At 44.2% G+C, this 20,989-nt stretch overlaps 1 protein-coding gene and 1 pseudogene across 1 annotated transcript in view; one reads left to right on the top strand and one right to left on the bottom strand.

The window, feature by feature from the left end:
• Fmnl2 (formin-like 2) overlaps window positions 1–20,989 on the bottom strand; it is a 151,195-nt gene that overhangs the window by 87,515 nt on the left and 42,691 nt on the right. Inside the window, exons 3-4 of the mRNA XM_013517443.1 lie at window positions 14,692–14,772; window positions 7,218–7,294 (exon numbers count right to left, since the gene is read on the bottom strand). Coding sequence (XP_013372897.1) covers window positions 7,218–7,294; window positions 14,692–14,772 — 158 coding nt within the window. The remainder of the gene's footprint in view (window positions 1–7,217; window positions 7,295–14,691; window positions 14,773–20,989) is intronic.
• LOC102014833 lies at window positions 17,105–17,580 on the top strand (annotated as a pseudogene).

Raw genomic sequence — 20,989 nt, 5'->3', positions numbered from 1 at the left:
ATACCATCCTGCCGGCTGTTGAAACAGCAGCAAGGACAACCATACCCTGTGTCCTGAAGGATGACAAACACGTTGCGATTTTGTCTTACAGGATGAAAAGATCTAGTCATGCAGAAGGTCTGGTTTTTTGTTTTGGGGTTTTTTTTTTGATGGGTGGGGATTGTTTTACCTTCAAACTCCTAATTTCTCCCAGTCCCACCATCTCTAGGATGTAAACTCTGCTACTTCCAGGAGGCAACAAAGTGGAAAATCAGACAGCTTAATTTGTATTTTCCCCCCAATGCCTCGACAGACTACCACCGAACGCATGCACTTAACACCGCCGGCTGCGGGCGCACAACCTTTGAGAGAAGTGCAGACAAGCAGCACTGGCAAAGAACACACCATCCGTGGGTCTGACAAAGCGGCTTTGTGGTGAAACCTAAACCACGAATGGGCTGCTTGCTGATAAGGCTAAAGTTTCCACAACAGCCACAGGTGTGATCTCTTGTGTAAACGAAGAGTAAAGACAACGGGCAAAGACAAAACAGCAACTTCAAATGCAGTATCTTGATTCTACAGGCATCAAAAGAACACGAATCCTTCATCTTGCAGATCTATGCAGCTGATCGTGCAGTGACTGCCACATTTCATGTTCTTGTAGCAAATTATTTCCACTTTCACCTGTGCATGCTGCGCACACTTTTTTAATATGTTGCCAATAGGCAAATGGTTTCAAATTGGGTGACTGTAAGTTTTGGAAAGTGGAATTATTCTGATTCTTACAGCCCACACTACTTCCTGAGCGCCTCACAGATTCACGTGGAATTACCATATGCTGTAAATCTGAATTTAGGCAAATTTCAAATCAGATGCTTAGAAGTTGGACGACAGTGATAATGAAAAATACCGCTGGGAAAAACCTGGATTCAAAGAAAGCACGCGAGTATTCACTGCTAAGCTGCAAACTGCTCAAAGCTTTGCTTCAGAGGTTTGTTTTCATGGCCTCCCCAGATCTTAGGACCTCACTGTCCCCGTATGGAAAATTAAGTCCTAAGGGACCCTCCAGGCTTTCCAAGATCAAGCAAACAGCCAAAAGATGTACAAGAAAAAGGGACAAAAACTGAATTCCCTTTGCAGGTCCCCTTTAGAGAGAGATCTTATGGACATAGGAAACGAACTTGCTGAAAAATCATGGCAAGTAAGAGAAAGACAAGCATTACCCAAATTTGACACTAGCCACCAGATCTGCTACAGCATGCTGCAAACTGATCCTCAGAGAGCACTTCACTCAGCATTTGGGTCCCTGAGACCCCTCGGGGCATCTGGGAGATAAAACTATTTTCCTAAAAGTATTAAGATGTACTCTTTATTCTGTTGACTCTAACATTCATGATGTAAAGAATAAAATAAATTAAATTTTAAAAAATAGGGCAAAACTGCTGCCACCGAAGAACACACCGACTTACTGCATTTTTCACCCCCTGCGACCAGAAAGGGGTTTTTTTAAAAAGCCAGGCTTAAGAACATCCTTAACAAAGCAGTAAAGAATTTATTAACACCTGATTTTTGAGTATTACCTTTTTAATTCTCTGTGTGACATAATAAGACGCTTCCATGAAGCACATGTGCTGCACACAGAGATGTCCTGGCTACTTCAAGGAAAAACACAGGGGCAACTGTTTGGTCATAAGCTGAACTGGCCACTTCTTATTGTACTAAGGACTGAACCCAGGGTCTTCATGGCAAGCTACATCTCCAGCTCTTTATTTTACTGTACATGCAGACTTCAATCTTACCATCATCCTGCCTCAGCCTCCCAGAGTGCTGGGGGTACAGACATGAGCCACCACAGCCAGCTCACCTTTTCATATGGGCTGCGAATTTATTTGTAAAAATGGCTAACACACTGTGGTCATCCTGTGTGGGATATTTAGAAGATACTGAAGGTAGTGAGCCTGTCATTTCAGGGAAAACAACAGGCAATATTTGTCAACAATGACAAAATTTGAGCACTGAAGCAAAAAATCAGAATTAGGGAAACCTGTATGTAACACCAATTTGAAGGCTTCCTGATACTTAACAGTATGTTCTGATGAGACTCGTGATTGTTAACAAGTGTGATTTTTTTAATATCGTAGAATGACATGTTTCAGCATCTGAAAGAACACAATAATCTCAGGACAACAATGTTTTCTAAATGATTTATACATGAAATTGACAAATCATGTTAGAAGATTTATAGGTAGACATATATTTATCTATCTATATGCATTCAAAACAAAGACAACATAATGGACTTTTTTAGCATTCCTTTTATAAAAGATTTTTATTAGTACGTATTTCCCATATGATAATCACATTCAACGCAGGGAACTGTAGTATTAAGAATGTCTTCATTCTTCTCTTTTAAGCATTTCTCCTCTTCCCGCTTCAACCACGTTTTCCTCTCCCCATCTACAAAAGCTCTGTTTTCATGTTTTCCCTTCCACTCTCTTTTTCAGTCCCTTTCCCTTCCTTCCCCCGCCCCCTCCCTTGTTCCCTTCCCGCTTCACGACGGGTTTTAATACACTAGAACACAGAGAGCTCACTGATACACGCTGCGTTTTAAGCAGGAAGTACCCCCAATCTCAGGCACTGAGGGGTCCCTTCCCCACGCAGCAACAGTCAGAGGCGGGACCTGGGCAGGTATCTGCACCTGGAGGGTGCCGACCTCATGGATGGACCAACACACTGCTGAGTCCCCGGAGGAAAGGGCACATCACAGGAGCAGGACGCTCAGGGCAGGCCACCGAAGGGCGCGTCCTGTGCGCAGGCCTTTCCCTTCTCTCTGGCTCTTTGCTTCTCTCTCCGCTTCCTGACATTTCCGCCTTGGAGCCAGCTGACCAAGGCAGAAACCTCGGAACCATACACACCAAAACGTTTCCTTCTTGAAGCTGCGTACGTCAGGTATTTTGTCCCACCAGTGAAAAGCTGATTAATGTGCTGTGGTTTCAGAGCCCACACTACAACCACCTTTAGAAAATAACCACTTGTTGGATTTTGGTGACACTATCAAAAAAATCCACAAGCATCCAAAACAGCCACTTAAAAACATTTCCGTCTTCTAGGCGTGTACGGCCTAAGGGCCAAGTGTGCTTCACCGACATCAAGAAAAACAACACGCAGCATCAGCAAATCAAATGTGGATGCAGGTAAGAGAATGCGGCTCTCTTCTACCCACCAGACACTAAGGAGATCTGCCAAAAGCTACTCCTGTCAATCGCCCTACTTTAGAAAAGTTGTATTTTATGAAACAATATTATCAAAATATTTACTTTATATTTATATAAGATGTTTATTATAAAATATTGCCTTATTAAGTGAATACATTTAAAATTTATAAACTTCTATTTCTAATGTGGTCATAGATACAACCAACATTAACAAAAGCTTACTGATAGTAAAAATAAAGCGTATAAATGAGTCCTGACACTAAAAAACTTGAGACACACTGGGGTGAATAATGAGGCCTTATATTCGTGCAAATCGAGGTTCAAATGCCAATGCTGGTAAGTGGTATAAAGTCAAGTAAGACATTCAGATGTCACCTTCAGTATTCTCACCACGTAATGAACGAACGAGTCACAGCATAGCCAGACAGACTCGCACACCACACACACCGTGGACGTCTTCCGCGCAGCTTCGGTCACGCCCCAGCGGCTCATTTCCTCCGTGGGCCTGGTCCAGCCCGCACTGATTCCCACGCTGACAGCCCAGGAGAAGAGGCGCTTGCTGAGCAGTCGCTCGGCCTCTTTCGTACACACCTCTCCCCTCCTCGCCGAGTGAGCACAGTGCTCGCACAACTGCATCCCTGTTCTTCCAACTCCCCGTAAGATAAAGTGAAATGAGCGCCCTTCAGAACTCCTGTGACCCTGCGCTCGGGGTGAAAAGTAATTTTCCATCATTATAGCAGTTTTACTAAACTAAATTACCTGCCAGACCGATCACTTACACCTCAGTCCCACAGAATGAAGCCAGGAAATCCACGCAGCTCACCCTACTGACACTCGCCTCCTATCCCCCACATCCGAGGCACTCACAGTTCCTCGGTGCATTCTAACAGCACCTGCTTCATTTCCAGGGTATTTCAAGTAATTTCAGGGGCTTGGACAAGTCATAATCCAATCGCTCTCCGCTGTTATTGTTCCTAAGAGTGAGTGAATGGGATTATTTCTAGCCCAAGTCTTATTTCAGTTTGATTCAAAGAAAATTAATTTTCTTTCTTGGAAGATTGCTCCATTTACAGAGTTTTAGGCTTACATCAAAACTCAGAGCAAACGCTTTGCTTGACAAAGCTACAGCTTAGAATGTCATCTCAGAGACGCCAAATAACCACGAAATGCAAGCATATGCCAAGAATAATTCTATCAGGACAAGTCGATTTTTAAATGTAATGCCTCCTTTTCATTTCTGAGAACCACGATACTCATAACTTCCTAGGTGTTAGGGTCATTTTAGATGAGGAAAGTAACATTCTCTGCATGAAATTCCTTAGGGAAATATATATACATATATATATCTATATATATATAGACATAGATATATAGAGATATATATATTTATTATTATAGAATTGTTAGTAGAGATTATTTGCCACAAGCCTAACCATAAACACTAGTTACCATCTATTCAGTAACTATGGTATATCAGAACCTCAATTAGGTCTTTTTTAAAATCTCACTTGATAAACAAAATAAAATCTCACTTAAACTTTACTAACAGCCTACCTTAAGCCGTCCAGTAACACCTATAGATGTTACACAGCACCTTGTGTTCCATTAATTTCCCAAGGTACTGACTGGTCTCAACATTAACTAGTTCTTCACAAGATTTCCCAATTAAATGACATCAAGCCAGGTAGTTTACACAATAAAGAACCCAGGGTTTAGGGTTATGGATGGGCAAGGTAAGATCCTGGTGTGTGATTTTATTCCATCTAAGTCTATGCCAGTAACTGTTTGCACACACCAGACAAAGCATTTCCATAAATTTTTCTGCAGTTAAAGCCAAAGCTTTCTCAGGGTGGCTCACGTAAGTTTGGGCAAGGGAAAGCTTCAGTGATGTAGATGAAAGAGATATAAGCATCTTTCCGCCTGTCCACAGGATCCTATACAACAAACCACTCCAACTGCCTATAGCCTGCTCTGGCATCAACCCAACAAGGACTCTTCCACTCAGCCAACTCTGGACTGAAAATGATCATTTTGCTTTGGTATTTGATGGTCAATTTCACATTATTTCAGCAATGCTTAAAGAAATGCTTTTTGACAATTTGTAGAAATCCTGGCTGAAATTCATCTCAACACTTGCAGTTAAGAAGTACCAAGGCATGGGGCTGGGCCATACCGACTGGAACCTCATTTCTGATCCATAAACACTGGAAAATATTTCAGTTTCCTAAGTTTGGATGTCCAAGTGCATTAAACTACCACCACTTTCACCCTCAACAGACAAGCTTCAGTGCTTTGATCTGAGAGCTCTGGTTATCCAATTCCTTTCAGAGAAAGTGCTGCCAAGGTAAGCAATTCAGGAAAAAGTACAGAGAATTTGAGCCAAAGCACCTGGCTCTACAGCTGCAGACTCTGTATTATTCACTCACCGTCTCTGGTCCTTACTCTCTTCATTTGTAACATGAGGGATTAAGCAATCCTTAATTTCTCTTCCAGTTCTAAAAGGATGATTATATGAATCATTTTTCTACGGTCCAATTTTTGGGGACAGGCGTGGACCACTTCATTGTGTGAAGACTTGGTTCTCCAAGTGGCAGGGCTGCTAGCTTACTCTTTAGGAAGTGAACATTCTCAGTCGAGTGCTGTTTATTTTCTTTCTTGGAGAATGAGGGGAGTGGTACTGGGAATGCACTAGGGCTTCATGTACCCTGCCGCTGGGCCACTCCCCCAGTCACACCCCAAAGCGCACCCTCACTGTGCGAATGAACCCCGTCAACCATCTGAAAGGTCTGACCAGCCACAGTCTGCCATAGAAGTGAGCTGTTATCTGAACTGTCATATATCTATTTTACCCTGTAAAACTATAATGCAATATGCATATATCATTTCATTTCTGACAGACATGTAACGTCACAGAACATTCTAAACGACAAAACAGCCTATAGCCCTCTCACTGTAAAACCCAGAAAGTCAAAATGTGAGAAATAACTTGCCCAATGTTGAATGGGCACTTTGCACATAACTAAAGCCATAAAACAGGAAGCCTGGTATCGTTCTGCTTCCCAGATGAACCACCGTAAAGTACTGAGTTATGCCATCCCCATAGTGGGGGAGAGAGTGTAATAAAACCCATGGATTCCTCAGGGAAAGCACCCATGTTGTCATGTCCAAGAGACCCTCAGAGCCGCTCAGTACAGATTCCTGAACAGGGTTTTCTCACTGTGGATCTATACTTCATGGTCCCAAGATTTTGAAGTGTTTGAAAGACAGACTCGGAACGTGCCTGAGTGCAAGGAGACCGGTCAGGTAACAGAACTCCACTCTCTGGCCCCTTCTGACCAGAAGCTCCAGGAAACTGAGGAAAGGGGAATGAAACAGCTGAGAGCTAACCAGCTTGGGAAACTCCAGTGAGGGCTTAAGGACTGTGCATAATCGCAAGCTGACCCAAATCGAGGGCTCCTGACTTGCCAGAGAATTGCCATGCACACATCCACACAAACACTATCAAGTATCTCACTCCCTTTTTGGCAGGACTAGGGGTTGAACCTAGGGATTTCACAGTGAGCTACATCCCCAGCCTTTTTTTTACTTTTTAATTTTAGGGTCTTACTAAGCTGTCCCAGATGGACTCAAACTTGTGATCCTCCTGTCTCAGCCTACCAGAGTGCTGGGATTACCTGCACATGCCAAGACCCCTGACTGAATTGCACATTTTCATCACATGCAAACAAACAAAGGCAACAAAAAAAACAGATATACAAAACTATTATAAATATCCCAGATCGAGAACTATCTTTCCTGCTTATACTGATTCTTGCACACTATGCAGCTCAAGTACTAGATAAAGACAATATTCTGGCCATCTAAATGTCAGGCTTTTAACTTACACTGACCAATAGGGAAATTTGATTCTTTTATATGACTCAGTCACTCTATAGTTGTCCAAAGGCCTTAGAATTAAGGTGTTACCCGGTACCGGAGAAAAACCAAAAAAACCAAACTAAGATGTTAAAGGGGCATACTTACCCAATGTGATTTGTTCTTAAAGAAATTTCCAGTTCTCTTAGCACTTGTGTAGACTCTTGAACACGCCTTCTGAATTTCTATAAATTTAAGCACACATACTCTCACAAAACAGTCTTTAGTAACTGCTACAATTACAGCTCACCCATAATAAGTTTCATGTAATATGAAAATATCTTTACTTCCGAAGCAGGCTCCTCTTTTTCTTTTTTAAAAAATAGTACAAACCTTTCTCCTTATAGAAAGTAGATTATAAAGAAGGACTAGAAAAATACTTATTTCACACAGCATCTTTGAGTAAGCAGGTTATCTCTTCTACGCCATATATTCACCAACATACCTACGAATTAAAGACCCCCCAAGACCACCTTTAGTTTCAACAATTCACCAGGAGGGCTTCACCCATGGCACTTCTCATGTTGTGATGTGCTGGAGCAAAAGAACAGGAAGCCAAATCAGCCCAAAGGAAAGATGCCCGGGACCAAGTGTGCCGGAACCCAAGGGCAGGCTTCCAGGAGCCCTCCCTGCTAGGAGTCACCCATGACAACACACATGAGGTTCAGCGCCAGGGTTCTCACTGAGGGTGGCTCCCTTGCTCAGGACAGAATTCCACATTCCCAGCAGAGAAACAGGTACTCAGCATAAACCACACTGTTTCCCAACAGTTCAGGCACAGTGAGCTGTTCTTCAGGAATGACGGGAATCCTCTCGAAGAGCAAGATGCCAGCAAGGGCCAAACCTGCAAGCAGGCCTTTGTGAGGACCACAGTCTCAGGCCTGCTACACCAGTGCTTTTCTGGGCCACTTAACACATTCCAAAAATAAGCACTCAGTCACCTCCGAGCCTGCGTCCTCAGTGGGTGGAGCCTGCTGTGATGCATCCACCCCCCAGCACCCCAACACACGATTCTCTTTCCCAGCAAACTCCCACCGTCCCTCCAGGACTGCCTTCTGATGCTAACACCACACCCTCCCTTGCCGCAAGAGAGTGGAGACAGCCAGACAGCCAACCTAGCCAGGGCAACGGGCCCTGTAGCTTCAGAGACTGGTGCCTGAGGACAAGGCAGGGTGCACCTGCGGATCCCACAGTGCAAGAGGGCAGAGCACCGGGCAGCAAGCAGCAGTGTGGGGAGGGCAAACGGCAGGAAGCGAGGCTCCGGAGCCCAGGCAGGAGCTGAGGTGCAAAGGGAAGCTCACACAGAGCGCAACAAGAAACTTCAGCAAAGAGGAGGCACCCAAGGGAGCCTTCTAGGGAGAGGGAAGGGGGCAGGGGCCGGGGCAGGAGGGAGGAGCCGCCGGCCTGCGCACCCAGCCGGGGATGGGCACCCAAAGGCCGCCGGGGAGGCGGCGGAGGGGAGGACTGGGCTCTGGCTCCAGCCACCCGGGTCTGCGCTGGGATTGCTCCTGCTGCCCAGAAGCGCGGCCTGCTGCTGGGGCAGAGCCATAGACCCGGACCCGTCCCACACGCTGTCTACCCAGGACCACAGAGACAGGCATGGAAGCAGACTTCTTCTTTCCTTTTTATTCTTTCTCTCTCCCTCTTATGTTTTTCTATAGTTTTGTTCCACTTTGCCTTCAGTTTTTCGCTCTCTGTCCTCTTCACTGTCCGATCTTGTTTTCACGTGACTGTGAAAGTGGTGTCGAACCTGCTTGTGCTTTGTGGTCCAGTTCTGTGCTTCCTCTTAGCTAGTCCTCTCTCTTTCCTGATGTTCTACACCAGTTTCCCAAAGTGAGCGTGAGCCCCCTTGGTCCTCAGCCTTCTAATCTCCTCTTCTTCTTACACCTCTCTGTTTTCTATTTTACTTTAGAATTTAACCCCTGAGGGCAAAATTCACGTATTAAGAACTTACATATGGCATACAATTTTCTGGTTTGTTTTAGATTTTGTTTTATAACCACAAGTCTAGTTCAAGCAGTTAAAGGTGGCCACATTTTATGCTACTGTCATTGGTACCACTTTAGCCAAAAGTGTCATAATTGTTCTAATCAGCTATTCTTCCTGGTATTCCAAGGCTGAGATTGACTAAGGGCCACAGAAAATATTGTGGCACAGTACCAAAGAACCAGAGGCTGGGCCAACCGGCAGCAACTTGTCATCCCAAACAAAGTACAGAGGCGGATCTTGCAGGAGACTCAAAAACCAAAAACCAGCTACACCTGGAAGATAGCTAGGAGTAGTCAATGACTAAAGATTCCAAATACTAGCAATAGAGCTGCCTACAACAGGCAATGTACAAACATCACAGCAGCAATTAAACTTAAAAGAAAAGAAAAAATGAGAAGACACTTAAAAAAGATGCAACCCCCTCCAGACATCCAGATCACCAAAGACAAACCCAGGGGGAAATGATGTGGGTCAATCCAAATACCACCTGCCTGGCCTCTTTGAAGTGTTAACAACAAAGGCTCTAGAAAAATCAGAAGTAAATTCTCAGATAACCACAGATATGGTGTCTGCAGTGAAAACCATGCTTCGTGATTCTAGAGCAGACAAAGACAAGAAAATAGAGGCGCTTAAGAAAATCAAGGAAGCCATAAATGCTCAGCATAGGAAAGAAATCGAACCCATAAGGCAGATTCAAGCAGATATTCAGGAGAATAAAAATTCCATTGAAAGTATTCAAAGTGGATTAAGCCAATATGAGGACAGGATCTCAGAGTTAGAAGACAGGCTTGTAGTAAGCAATCATGAAAAGGAAGATTAGGGGGAGGGTCTTTTGGAGACAGGGTCTCACTATACAGTTCAGGCCAGCCTTCAGCTCACTTTGTAGCCCAGGCTGGTCTTGAACTCGCAACAATCCTCCTGCCTCAGCCTCCTGGCTGGGATTACAGGCATGCGCCACCACATCAGGCCTAGCATTTCTTAAAAATAGCAAAGGACCACAAGAAATCAAAACAATAGGTGCTAGATAATGCAAAGAAGAATAACTGGAGTCAACAAAAAAGGAGGAGATAACACAAATGATGTTTAAAAAAAAAAAGAAAAACTGTTCACAGATGCCATGGCAGAAAACTTCCTTGGTAGAAAAAAAGAATTTGCCATACAGTTAAGTGAGGCATATAGAACTCCAATTAGCCACACTCAAAAAAAACTCTAGAGCCAGGCATATCAAAGCCAAGATTCCAGAAACTCAACAAAAGAATAAAATCTTAAAAGCTGTTGTGGAAAAGAAACAAATCACCTATAAAGGAAAGCCCATCAGAATCACAGCTGACTTCTGAGCACAAACACTCAAGTCAAGGACAGATTGGAGTGAAGGATTTCAAGCTCTAAAGGAAAACAACCTTCAACCCAGACTGATGTACCCTGCAAAGCTATTTTTCAAAACCAGTGGAGAAATGAGATACTTCCAAGACAAAGAACATCTGAGGAAATTTATGACCACCAAATCAGCCCTCTAAAATGTTTTGAAGGCTGTTCTCGAAAGAGGTAACAAGGACTACAACCCCATAAATTGCAACAGAAGAAATTCATCAGGGAAGGCAAACAATTAAACAGAAGTGGGGAAGAACAAGGGTGCAAACAACAGGAAAACAACATGACAAATATAAGTCAATACATACCAGTTGTAACCATCAACGTTAACGGCCTCAATTCACCAATCAAAAGATACAGACTGGCAGAGTCGACCAACAAGCAAGAGTCAACAATATGCTGCATACAAGAAACACACTTAATTCAAAAAGAAATCCACAGACTGAAAGTCAAAGAATGGAAAACAATACTCCACACAACAGGAACCCAGAAAAAAGCAGGGGTAGCTATTCTATTTGCAGACAAAGTGGATTTTAAGCCAAAACTGATTAAGAGAGATAAAGAAGGCCACTCTATCCTTCTAAAGGGAACAATCTAAAAGAAAGAGATGACAATCATAAATCTATCCGCAACAAATACCAGTGCAGCCAACTATACAAAACAAATATAAATGGGCAAGAGCCAAGTCTTAAGTAGGGGGCCCACGGCGCAGGCAGACTTGGAAGGCTGCTCAGGACAGACAGGAAGCCCTTCATTTCCTCACAGTTTCTCCCTAACTGCCACTCCCAAAACACCTTAAAAAAGAAAGACCTTCTTATATTTTTAGAACACGGATGTAGTTGGGATATGGGAAATAACAAAGCCCTAATGTGACAAAAGAAGACGACAGGCATTCCTCCTTCTGCAGGTCTTGTGTGATGTGCAGGCCCAGAGTTTCCTGAGCAGTTCTCCAGCAATGAGCTGAGCAATGCAGCACCTGGCAGGAAGGGGAGTGAGGCCGGATGGTTAAAGGGTTCTCGCACTCTTCAAACTCCGAGGAGAAAAACATGAGGAGTGGAGTGGAAAGGAGACATAGGAGGGGCCGGCAGTTCTGTAGTCTGGATACAGGAGGGAAGAGAAAGGAGAAAACAAGAATTCTGTTCTGCATTTACTAAAAGGACAGTAGGGCCTGTGGTCACACAGCTGCGGCCAGGTGTGCTGGTCATGCCAGGCAGCTATCCCCATCGCTGGGCCCTCAGCCTCAGGCTGTCTGCATGTGCGGCATGCCAAGCCGGCTGTCCGGTGTAGTTCAAACTCATTCCTGGCAGCCTTGGCTCATCCCCAGCTCTGCCTCCTGCTTTCTCCGGACATGATCAGCCCGTTCACACCACCAGCCTAAGTGCAGCACAGAAAGCTTAGCAGAGTAAAAAATATGCACCAACATAAGCTAACTAACTCAGAACACTGCATAACAGCAAGAACAGCAACAGCTAACGTTTCCTAGGCACTAGGCCCAGCCTACACATCTGCAAGTACATGAGCGCTGAGGCAAACTAAGCTCCTTTGCCCATTTACTATATTACCTCAAGAACTACTCACTTTTCTGCTGGATTCTGGACCAGAGAAATGGCCTTGGCATCAACTTCCCTAATGCATGGACAATGAGAGCTAATAGTCTGCACTTCTAAATGTATCCAGGATGCTTTAAAACACTTAACAGAGAAAGCACGTGCCCACAGGAACCAGCAGGAGGAGCAGGTAGGACCCATCAACTGCTGTATACGTCTTCTCCTTCCTGAAAAAGGAGGGTCCAGGATGAGCCCAGGAAGGTCCTAAGGCCTGGGTGAGCCACACAATAGGGCTCAGGGCACGACTGCAGCATCAGCAAAGCACCAGGCTCCTTTCTTCGAGTCAAGAGCCTTTTTCCTGCCAGACATGAATACGCTGAAAGGCACAGACTAATACTGCCTGGTGTTAAATGAAGAGGTCATAGAGAGGCCTGGCCTGAGACATCTGGTTTAGGCTCTTCAATGTGTGCCCTCCAAGGTGTCACTTAAAACTACTTAGAAGAAAAGATAAAGAGCACGCCTAAGAGCTTTCTTTTGGAAAGAAGAGCTAATTAAGTATCTTCTATTCAGGGTGAGCAAAAAATTAATAACCCACGTATTGGAGGACTCCAGACCAATTGAAGGAATACTGCTCAGCTGACCAGCGAAAGCTTAAAGCGCGACTTGAAATCTTGCCATCACCAGCACCACCCTCTACCACTGGGAATGTTAAGCTCATTTTAACCGCAAGCCATGCCTGTCTCATACAAACCTCCTTCTTTTGAGGCTTTAAGCATTACAATTATGCTGCGTGGAATACACCCTTTCCTACCGTCGCCCCCTCACAGAAATCTTACAAAAGCAGGGATGGCTAATCCAACATCCAGTTCGTTTTTTTCTGAGCTGAATGACTAATTCTGAATGAGCCACAGACCTAACAAGACCACTCGGATGAACTCATGATGTTCAGGAAAGAGGTATCAGGAATAAAGACCCAGACAGTTATCACTGGTCCTGCTCCTCTTGATTACTGGTGAGGGACCAAAATGCTTTCTGAAAAGCTCAACTGTTGTTCTGTTTTGTATTCTTTGTCTTGACCCAGAAACAACTGCTCTAAATGGAGCTGACACCACGATCACGGCAAGCCCACATCTGCCTCCTAAGCACCCTTCTCTTTGTGGGCTGGGGGCTGGGAACCTATGTAGCACTCCCAGGGAGTTTGTGTATTTCCTGCTTGCTCTTCAGAATGTGAAAAATGTGGAGCCTTGTTCTGGAGGGGAACATGCTCTGCATGTGAGGAAACACCAGCGTGCCTGCCCCACTCAGCTCAAGAAGAGGTGCCCAGTGCCGGGTCTGCGTGGCCAGCCTGGAGGTTACAAGTGTGGAGACCTGTGAAAACCTTTAGCAATGTACTCTACAATAGAATCTGCTGCCCCTGTGCAAAAAAATACAATAGAAAAACACCTGCTTTCTTTGGAGGGAGATATACTTTGTGTGGGGTGGTATGTCATCCCTGATCAGCCTCTCTAACTTGATGAAATAAAGGCTGCTCTATTCTTAAGAAAAACAAGACAAATCAGTAAGAATTAAGCACCGCTGCATCTTGGCAGACTGGTAACTGATCTTTAAAAAAAAAAAAAATGGGTCCTGTATTTCTGTCAGTACTTAATGACACTTTCACAGAGACATTCTCAGAAGATGAGGAATGCTATGTTCCATTCGAGGCTCACGTGATAAGGAGAAAACTGCGACGATCTGTCCCCTACCTTCACCATCACTCCCACATTTACCCCCTGTGTGTGTCGACCACAGGACAAAAGAAAATATGGTTATCTTCCTTTGCTTGATGGTTCTGGGAGGATGGAAATAAGGGTTAGTAGCAGAAGATGAAGAGAAAGGAGAAATTTTTTTAAAAAGCCATGAACCCTGAACACAATGACTAACCAAGGAGAGAGCGCCTTTCTTTTCTCCTGAGTCATGCACCGAAACAAAAGGGGTGATTCAGGGTGAAATATTTCTCCCAGGGCCTGAAAGCAGGGATTCTGAAGGTCAAGGGGAAAACGAGTGCTGTCTGGTGAGGAGCCCCTGCATCCACCCTGAGCAGAGACAGCTCTGCGCGGAGACTCCCAGGACGGAGCCGGCTGCAGGGCTGTGCCAGGCTGCATGCTCTACCACAAGGCATCAGTTTAAACCAATTGTGTGTCCGCACAAAGCTGAGATTGTTTGTAAAAGGAGGGAGTCAGTGGAGAATGGAATCAGCCATTTTCCCTTTACCTTCCTGGGGCCAGGGGCAGGGCCTAGCATGGGAGAAACTGCAAAAAGCATCAACACCAGATGCGGGGACACAGCCAGGATGACAAAGGCCCCTGGAAATCAAAAGGGCATAGCAGACGAGTACTCCCTTTGGCAAGCCTGTTACTCTGGGGACTGACCCCCTCTGGACTGAACCCGCTGCCCTGTGTGACTGGAAATGACAGCAAGTCAATAACCATCAGAGGTACATGACTCCCACCTAGGAAAACACTTTCCAACACATCTTTAAGCGAAGAGCTTTTTCTTTTGTCTTTGTCTTCTCATGTTGTTGTCATCCAAAGACTGTTCTCCTGGAGGCTCTGGCAGAACTAGTGCACAGCAGAGCAAAATCACTTCCAATGTAGGGGACTCTGTCCACAGTACAGAAGCCACAGACCCCTTACCTTCCTAGTGACCGCTGGATCCAGATAGCCTTTGAGCTTCTGAATATATGTGTGGGGGGGATTCTTCACCTGGAATCGTTCCTGCAGGAACACAAAAGTAAACTTCATGAAAGGCACGAAGGCATGAGACAGTCGGGCACAACCGAGTGATGTCTTTCACCGGTGTCTCACACATCCCTGCAAATAATTCCATGCACTACCTGCTGTGAATCTCTGGAGCAGAGGCCACGACCCTCCCCTTGTACAGGATGAATCGAAGAGAAAGCAGCACAGTACCCCTCCGGGTAGCACTGCCAGTCAGTGGTCCATAGCAGTTGGGTCCATGTCTGCCCAGCTCCAGAGCCTGGGCTGCTTTCTCTGTAGGGCCTGCAGCACCCTCTTGAGAAATAATGCTTTGGGTCCTCTTTTCTCACATACTGTTTTGGATCCTTCAATGTTGGTACGTCTTGCGTTTTTAGTTATTTATTTAGTTTTGAGTCAAGTTTGAGTCGAGTCTGGGTATTTTCAAAGGCGTGACTCAAACTGGATGAAACTAAAACGAATACTGGGTGTACTGCTAAGAGAATGGGCTGTGGGAGCAGGTGAATGTCACACACGTGTGTTGCTATTCGTGAGTTCCTACAGCCGGTCCAAGGTAGAAAACCCCGAATTATTCTGGGCAGGTATATACATGTGCAGTTTTATAGTGTGTATACAGTGAGCTATTAAAAAATCATAGTTGGAGGACTGAGGTAGGGAACGGTTGTAATCAAGAAGACAAACACAGAACACCCTCAAGAAGTGGTCAATGTGATATTCCGGATCTCAGCAGTAGCTACACAGGGGCTGGCTTTATACAACTTACTACGCTAGTTCTTAGGTGTCACAACTACGTAGGGGTGGGTGGGTGTGTACTGTATTATGCCAAAAAGAAAGATAAATTAGTTTAAAAGAAAGATCTGTCACTAGCTGGGCGCAGTGGTGCACACCTGTCATCCCAGCACTCAGGAGGCTGAGGCAGGAGGATCGTTACAAGTTCAAGGCCAGCCTGGCTATAAAGTGAGCTCAAGGCCAACCTGAACTGCACAGTGAGACCCTGTCTCAAAAAAACAAAAAAGAAAAGAAAGAAAGAAAGAAAGATCTGTCATTTAATTAGTTGTAAAAGAAAAAAAACAGTTCTGTCATGAAATGAGGATGTACATGCTTGGTGAACAGAGACAAGACTTTCATTACACTTACGATCTATGCTTTTGTGATTCACTCTTTTCTACCTGCAACAGCAAAGCATTTCCTAGCAATCCTCTTCAGTCTGACCACTGCTTACCCTACGGTGGAATTTCACAACACTGGCGACTAGCCAGCATGATTCAATGCTCATCCAATCCATATAACCTTGTATTTCTCCAACACAGAGAGCCAGCCTTCCAGCGCCACTCGGACTCACCTGGTTACAAACTTAGAAATGCTAAAGATCATTTGATTAGTACTGAAAAGAACATCTTACTGAAATATTCTTGAAAAAATATTCAACACTTTATAAAGGGGTAAAGTTTGTACTTAAACACCTATTAAAATTTCCAGCCAGGTGGGGTGGCACATGCCTGCATTTCCAGCACTCTGGGAGGTTGAGGCAGAAGCACGAGGTACAGCCCAGCCTGAGCAACTTAGCAAGATTCTGTCTCAAAATCTAACAAAAGTAAAAAGGAACTGGGATGTAGCCCTGAGTATCATCTCAGATACTACAAACATAGTAATTATTATTACCATTTCCCTTTATTAAAATATAACTGGGGTAATTTGATAGTATATACACTGCATCTCAAAAAAGCTACTAAAGAGAGCAACATACTGCTGTTAATTATTCCCAACTCTTCAACCTTGAGCGCAATTTCTAAGGAACAGTGTACTAGCAATCAACATGTCTGGTACCATCACGGGGGAGGAAGCCGCATATATGCTGCTGCCGCTGCTGCACTAAGGGGTCAGAGGGGACCCTGCCTCAGAGACTTAGCGCTAGTCTAGGTGAAGCCTAACATAATCTCAAAAAGCTCTAAAAAATGAACTCATGAAGCCATTCGTGATTGCCAACTTTACATATGATGACAAAAGCTGACATCAGAGAGCTGCTGGGATATTAATAAAAAGTATGCTTTCCAATAATACAATTCCAGCTATCTAAATTTTTAAAACTCTAATTATGATGTAAGCTGTGGTCCTTTCTGCTATAGCACACACAATTATGGTGCAATTGCTGAACTCAGTTCAATCCAAATTCATGTTGAATACCGAAAGGTTTGAGAACAGAACATACTTTTCCCACAAGAAATAATAGTAACACCGGCTTCACCACCGCCTTTCTCCTGCACGTGGGAGCGCCCTCCTGCTCCGCCTGCCTCGGACCACAGTCCTCTGGAGACCGTACACCACGCCTTCAATGAAGCTGCAGGGTTCTGACGGGGCAGTACTTGAAGTTGATGAAACTGCCACACAATCTGTGACGATCAAGATCATTTTGGAAGATTTGGGAATGGATGATGACAGAGAGGGTGATCCAGTTCCTCTACCAAACACCAGTGCAGTAACATTAAAAAAAGGTCATTCAGTGGTGTGTGCACCACAAGGATGCGTCCTCCTCCTGAGGATGAGGAGAACAAAGAAAACTGAACAGATGGTATCGCTGTCTGGACCAGAGCTTCTGAAAGTTCACCAAAGAACCCTTTTTGAACTTATTCTGGCAGGAAACTACCAGGACATCAAAGGTTTGCTTGATGTTACATACAAGATGGTTGTCCATAGGATCAAGGGAAAATTCCCGAGGAGATTTGCAAAACCTTGAATATCAAAACTTCCTTTACTGAAGAGGAGGAAGCCCATCTGCACAAGGAGAACTGCTGGTGGAAAGAGAAGTGAAATGTTTTGTCTGACACTGTAACACTCTCAGGACTGTTCCAAATACTGGTTGGGCTGCTGTTTGTAATTGTTAATATTAGGCAAACAGCAGACAAACACAGCAGTGAGTCAACTGCACTCGCATATTACTGTGCTCACTGCATGTGCAGTCTGAGTAGATTCCAAACCCACGGTTGGAGTTCTTCTAGTCTGAGCTTAAGTTACTATTTTTCTTTACTCTGAATAAAAACTGAACTGCGACTTCTCCATAGAAAGTGGACGATTTGAGCTTTCTTTCTGTAACATAATTTCTGACTACTGTTTAGCGAGCTTTTAAAAGTTGGCACTGTGAATAAAACACCTTGCAAAAAGTTTTTTGAAATAGAATTAACAAAATATTATCCACATTCAGAGAGTGGAAACCGGAAAAAGGCCACTTGAAGTAACTGTTCCATGTCTTCCTGCCTCCTGGAGTCCATCCACACGGCCTGGTGGGTTAGCCTCTGTGCAGCAGGGCTGCTTCAGGTGGACCTGAGGGCTGTTTTGTTTTTAAATTTTTAATCTTATCTTTGAATATGTTGCCGAGAGACTCAGTAACCACCAAGTATGTGGTTGAGGGGAGAGATGTAACTAGTTTGCTAGCTTTTCAATTAAAGAGGACAATTCAAAAAGAGAGGGAGAGAGAAAGAGATGGACCAACTGACCGACCAAGTAACTGGTTCTGAGGACCAAGAATTACACAAGCATCGTGTGCTGTCCGGATAAGAGTGGCACTTACGACCGAAGGGTCACCCCTTTGGTTTGCAGTGCCGCTCTCGGCTCACGCAGGTTTCTCCCCAGTAGGGTTTTTGGACCAACTATCCAGCAAAATTACAAACACACAGATTTTTTTGAACTGCGCTGGGAAGCTCAAACTTTGAGTCACTCGACAACCGCAGTTATCACGGTACACCTCTACGAAGTCCCTACTGTGTGAGCATCAACCAACTGCAACGCGGCCATCGCACTACTGGCTTCAGGACTTAAATTCTAACCTGTCAACAGCTGCTCACAGACTCCTGGTTTCTTTTCTTCTTTAGGCTATGTCTACACAACAGAAAAAGCCAGGTTCACTCCTTTAAAACAAAAAAAATGGTTGAATAGTGACTCAGAGGGGCTTCCTCAAATGCACACATTTACTCATTCTGGTCATTACATTTCTTTCCTTAGGACATCAAATTACAGACACGGTCTAAATAAAGTACACTCGTACTTTTTCTAAGTGTTTAGCATTGCTGTTGTGATTTTAGGCACATTTTTCACTTATTTAAGTAACACCGATGTACTTCCATGGAAAAGAAAACCTAGAAGCCAGGGGGCCTTACAATACAGCTGCTCCACATGGTAAGTCCTTATAAGAAAACAGCCTAGCTGGGCATGGTGGCACGCACTAATCCCAGCATTCAGGAGGCTGAAGCAGGAGGACTGTTAGGAGTTCCAGGCCAGCCAGACTACATAGTGAGACTCTGTCTCAAAAAAAGAAAAGTCTACATCCAGGAATTCAAAAAAAAAAAAAAATGTTATAAAGAAAGAATATGAAGTGCCAAGTTTTTCTTATTCTTTATGTTTTTGGCACTGGGAAGCAAACTCAGGACCTTGTGCTTGCTAGGCAGGCGCTTGTGCCACTGAGCTGTATCCCCAGCCCCTCAAGTGTTTTTTTAATACTTAAGACAGTTTGTACAACATCTAACAGAGCTACTGTTGAGTTATAAATCCTGTACCTGACTCACCAACCTTTTTGTCTGCCTTCAAAACGGTCTTTTAGGCAATAGAGACATTTAGGAAAATACATAGGAGAAATTCACACTTTGGCAGAACACACTCATCTTGAAGGAATTTGATGGATAATGGGCACCCTATGTATTTATAATTAATACTTCTCAAACACCAGAATTTTAAATTATCTCTCAAATCCAAAACTTCCCTGCATGGCAGCTTTCCATGGCCCTCGTTGCTACAATTGCTTTACATCAGGTATACCATTTTCAATAACTAAACACAAGACTTCTAGGGAAATGGCAGAGTGGTATGCAACAATACAGCCTCTGAGGTTCAAAATCCAGACCCTGAAGAGTAACAGCATGAGGAAGAGAAAAAGAAGACAGAAGTACATCCCTAGGAAGTAGAAAGGCTCTGACAGGGAACTTAAACCTATAGGGAAACTGCAGACACAGAAGGTAACACAGAGAAGCGACAGTCTGCACCTTCTCACCAGCTCCTAATTCACGGGAAAGGGAAACCAAATCCACAGAGACAAAGTAAAAGCTGGGGACTCAGGGGATTTCAGGGAAAAATGCAGTGGTGGAACAGATTGGCTGGCACTGCAAAATGCTGAGACCGCAAGATTATGCTCCTATGTGAGTCCTTCAACGGGCAACCACTGGTGAATGACTCCTGTCCAAGTGCCCGCCACATCCTCTGGAAAGAGCGCTTGGCTGCACACCAGTCCAGGGCAAGGCTGACTGTCTGAACCTGAGCCTCAGAGCCACTGCTGGACGGCTTCCCTTCAGGACTCCCGGTATTATGTTCCCACAGTGATGGGGTGAGACAGCTATAGTCAGGGAACAGCGGTCAGGGGCCACGATCAGGCCAGAAAGAGGCGCCCTGAGGGGTCTGAGCTAAGGGGCCCCAGCCCTGCCCCTACAACCAGAGACTAGACGTAGCCTGAGATGCTCTAGATTTGAAAGACAACACTGGCACCCTCGTCCCAGTCCTACTACCTGCTGTTACCTGCATCCAGTATAGATCACTTCTCCAGTACAGATGGCTTCTCTACCTACCAATGTGAGCAGGGACACGTTTTGACTTAGATACTGCCCTAAACTTGTACATACTGGAAGAAAAGCACACATTCAAAAATCACAGAGAAATTTCTTTTTGCTCATTGGGGAGTTGTTTTATTTTGTTTTCTCTCTTTTCTTTTATTCCTTTCCTTTCTTCACCAGTTTATTGAGGTTTGTGGAATTTTCCCTTGTCCTTTTTCCTTGCTTATCACCTTTTCTATTTCCTTTTTCCCCCCCACTTAATTTTTCTCCCTTTAATTTTTTTTGCTCTTATTTTTACTCCCCCATATAGTTTTTCTCTCCCTTTTTCTTTTATCTTCTATTTCTTGTCAGTCTTTTCTCTTTCCTTTACCCAATTCTACAAACATCCTTCTACTCCGCCATAGAATCTTTTATATCCCTCTCCTCATATCATATAGTTTAAAATATCAAATTTTTCCTCTTCTACTCTTCCATTCCCAAATCCTGAATCTTTAATAGTATAACCATAAAACTTTATTAATCTTTCAATAATGTATTAAGTTGTAAAATTACTGTTGAAATTTTCTCTACTATTAGCAAAGACACAGCTGTTGCATTTACTACATAATAGCTGTAAATCAATACCC

This window comes from Chinchilla lanigera, unplaced genomic scaffold (genome assembly GCF_000276665.1).
Source record: "Chinchilla lanigera isolate Chin_1 unplaced genomic scaffold, ChiLan1.0 scaffold00039, whole genome shotgun sequence".
NCBI classification, from domain to species: domain Eukaryota; kingdom Metazoa; phylum Chordata; class Mammalia; order Rodentia; family Chinchillidae; genus Chinchilla; species Chinchilla lanigera.
This window is presented reverse-complemented; position numbering and strand designations above follow the sequence as displayed.